This window comes from Bidens hawaiensis, unplaced genomic scaffold (assembly GCF_021521415.1).
Source record: "Bidens hawaiensis isolate Kalapana, Puna unplaced genomic scaffold, B.hawaiensis_p1.1 tig00019802_1, whole genome shotgun sequence".
Taxonomy (NCBI): Eukaryota; Viridiplantae; Streptophyta; class Magnoliopsida; order Asterales; family Asteraceae; genus Bidens; species Bidens hawaiensis.
The window spans coordinates 213,667-216,835 of NW_027493007.1; the positions used below are offsets into that span (position 1 = coordinate 213,667).

Consider the following 3,169-nt stretch of genomic DNA (forward strand, 5'->3'; position numbering starts at 1 on the left):
TTAGTTAACCATTTCTCTAAGGGTACAAGGTGTGAGCACCTTTCTCTGTAGTGAACACCGCCACACCTATTCGGGAACAGGAAGGGAAGGTGGAAGTGTGGCTTTGTCTTGCCGAGCTCACCGAAAGAAGAGGGTAATGGTACAAGGTTAGTTCTATAAGTCAACTATCCTTGTCAATTATGAGTTAATCGGCTCAAGATGACAATCACTTAACTATATAGAATCTAGCGTCGATAGTCTATTATTAGTACTCACATTCATTAAGACAACATCAATAATACGATCATCAATGCTTACCTAAATCACGAGAACTAAACATAAACTTAACAGAGATCCGAGCCATCAACATATTAAAACCATGATGTCGTTTTGTTGATGTCAATATACAACTTTGAAACGAAGCACAAAAACAATGAATTACCCTAAACATTTTGTTTTCAGAATAGTGTTTTGATGTATTCATGTTTCATCCATGTATCATTAATAAAATAAACAATTATGTATGAATCAAGTGTAGTAAAAGATTTGAAGATGATTCATGTAAAGCCCCCACAGGCTGACCTTTGCTCGTTATCTTACAAAAAAGTTGACCACAGCTGTCCAGTATCCAGCCAACTGCACAAACCAAAATAGAGGCTAATCGAACCATGCTACAAAACCCAAATGCCTAAATGGCTAGACAAGAAATGAGCTCACCTGAGCCAAAATACCGTTTCCAGTTTGACCTTCGATGACTAAGCCAGCTGTAAGACCAAGCATGGCCCATGCTCCATTTATAGCTTCTATTTGACGTCTCCTCTGCAACAACATTTTACTATAAACATGACCTCGACATGGATTCTACCTAGGGGTATTCATGGTACGAATTGAAACTATAAAACCGCATGAAGTGGTCATCAGTTTGGTTCATGTTTTTTCTCCTATGTAACTTTTTATATCTTTACTTGACATTTAATTATTTTAAGTTAAACTAAGTACATGATTGAGCTTTGCTTAACAATACTACATGGGGAATGATTGAGCTTTGCTTAACAATCCTTGTTTACGCATTATTTTATTATAAAGATCCAATAGGCTTAGTCTGTGAAACCAAACCATTAGTAACAGTTAAGTTTGATCTAGATTTTCAAAGGTTTGGTTTTGGTTTAGAATGGTCAAAAAGCGTTACTAACAGTTTGACCTGAAAATCGGACCGCAACACCTCTATTTCCACCTCACAATCACTCAAAAAACTACTAGACGGTAATTACACAAAACTTACCTTAAATGCTTGTTTCTTTTTAATATCTTCCATTTGTTTAGCAGCTAAACGCTTTGCTTCAGCTGGGTCAACCATAATCACCTCTTTTTTTGCCTTTCCACTTGCTATAGTAACCTACATATTAAAAAAATGTCTTATAAAAACTATTTTGAAAAGAATGTGACTGAAGGCTGGATCATAGACAAGATATCACATATAGCATCAGTTTATAGATTTTCAAAAGTCAAACCTAGTACTTTCCAAATAATATAAATGTTGTTTCATACTAATCCCACAATCCATCAGTTTGTAGATTTTGTTACAAACCAAACTAATTTGCATGTTTTTTTTAACAGAAATCATGTGTAACTGTTTAGAAGTTGAACACTAACTTTTTATGATATTTTCTGCAACAAAATTAGTTATGTCCGCGTTGAACACTATCGACACCTAAATAATACTCATTTATGGATAACATTTTTCAATCCGTCTATCTAGGCTTTAAATGAACCGAACACACACAAATGAAGCATGTCCGTGTTCGTTTGTACGTTTAACTCTTTCCAAACAAATGATCGAACATGAACAATAAAATTAACGCGGTTTTCTTGTTCGTGTTCCTTCATTAAGAAAACGAATGTGCTTGTGTTCGTTTACACTCATTTGTTAATAGTATAACCAAACGGTTGATGGTTCACGAACGTAAATGAACCCAAACGAACAAACACAACTGAATGTAGATGAACGAACATAACTGGGCAGACACCAATTAAAAGTACAGGTGAAAATCAATATGTTTTGCATATTCAAAGCAGATATATACATTAGGGAGCCTGGGTTATGCATACATTAGCAATAGCATTCGCTACTTGGCCCTTGCTTCTATTCATGCCTGATCCGTAATCAATCCCTCTTTTCACACCGCGTCTGAAAACAATAAAAAAAAAATTCTAATTTAATGTACATTCAAAAACATCAAAGACCACCCGTTGCTTCAACTATGATATAAAAGGCGATTGGTTATGTGTAAATAACTTGAATATAACATAAATGTTGTCCTCTCAGTTGTCTAGTTAAAACTAGTTAAACATATATGTATTTAAGGCATCTTGTATATACTTGAAAATTACTAAATTAGTTTTTGTGAATTCTGTGGTCAGTTTTGTTTATAAATTAGGGTTCGAAAAACTGATCTGTTTGTAGCATATCCAACAGAAGGACCATGTAGACCTTAAACTGTTCCTTTATATTGCAATCAAACAGTTTTTTATTCTGAGATAAAAAAAGCACACCCCTTTCAGATAACAAACCCAAAGAAAACATACATACCTGGTTGGTGTTGCAGAGTGTGGATTTATACTAGACAAAGATATGAAACCACCATTTGCCGTGGACAGTGAAGAAGAAGAAGAAGAACAGCAAATCATATTATATTATATTTATCAGCCTGTTTAAGAGCTACAGAGGGTGGGTGTTGTTGAATGCTGATTGCTAATTATTTATCTTCAATTTCAACTTCCAAAAACTGCAAAAAACCTGAACCAGATAACAAGTAGAAGACGTGGAGATTGGGGGTAGCGTATATTTACATTTTAGTTCAGACACTTTGGAAATATCCTTGTTTAATCCCAGAAAACTTAATATTACCTTTTTTTATCTTTTTGTCGTTAAAGAATCCCGTTTCTTATTTTTGTCTTGTATATTTTTTCTTTATTGAAACCGAGCTTAAAGGAACTCAGACATAAATTATGTTTGATTTTCAGTTATTTTTTCTATACCATCATTTGCCATTGAACTGATTGAGCTAAAGTTGTAGCTGTTGGCTAAACGACCTAACTTAAATAACAATTATTTGATTTTTGGTATATTTAGTCAGCTTGAACTGAATCAGATTTCGGAAAGCTAAAACCGAAAACCTAATTTGATTTT

General features: G+C 34.0%; 1 protein-coding gene across 1 annotated transcript; it reads right to left on the reverse strand.

The window, feature by feature from the left end:
* Window positions 1-325: 325 nt before the first annotated feature.
* Window positions 326-2,768, reverse strand: LOC143559290 (uncharacterized). The gene is made up of 5 exons (XM_077047915.1): window positions 2,570-2,768; window positions 2,089-2,167; window positions 1,262-1,375; window positions 697-798; window positions 326-615 (listed from the first exon to the last, which is right to left on the reverse strand). The coding sequence occupies exons 1-5, from the start codon at window positions 2,665-2,667 to the stop codon at window positions 571-573; spliced, it is 438 nt and encodes a 145-aa protein (XP_076904030.1). The 5' UTR covers window positions 2,668-2,768; the 3' UTR covers window positions 326-570.
* Window positions 2,769-3,169: the final 401 nt, after the last annotated feature.

Coding starts and splice junctions, on each gene's coding strand:
- LOC143559290 (XM_077047915.1), bottom strand. CDS start 2,667: ATGATTTGCTGTTCTTCTTCTTCTTCTTCACTGTCCACGGCAAATGGT. Junction 799..1,261: donor AAAAGAAACAAGCATTTAAG/GTAAGTTTTGTG, acceptor ATGTTGTTGCAG/AGGAGACGTCAAATAGAAGC. Junction 616..696: donor GAAACGGTATTTTGGCTCAG/GTGAGCTCATTT, acceptor TGGTTTGTGCAG/TTGGCTGGATACTGGACAGC.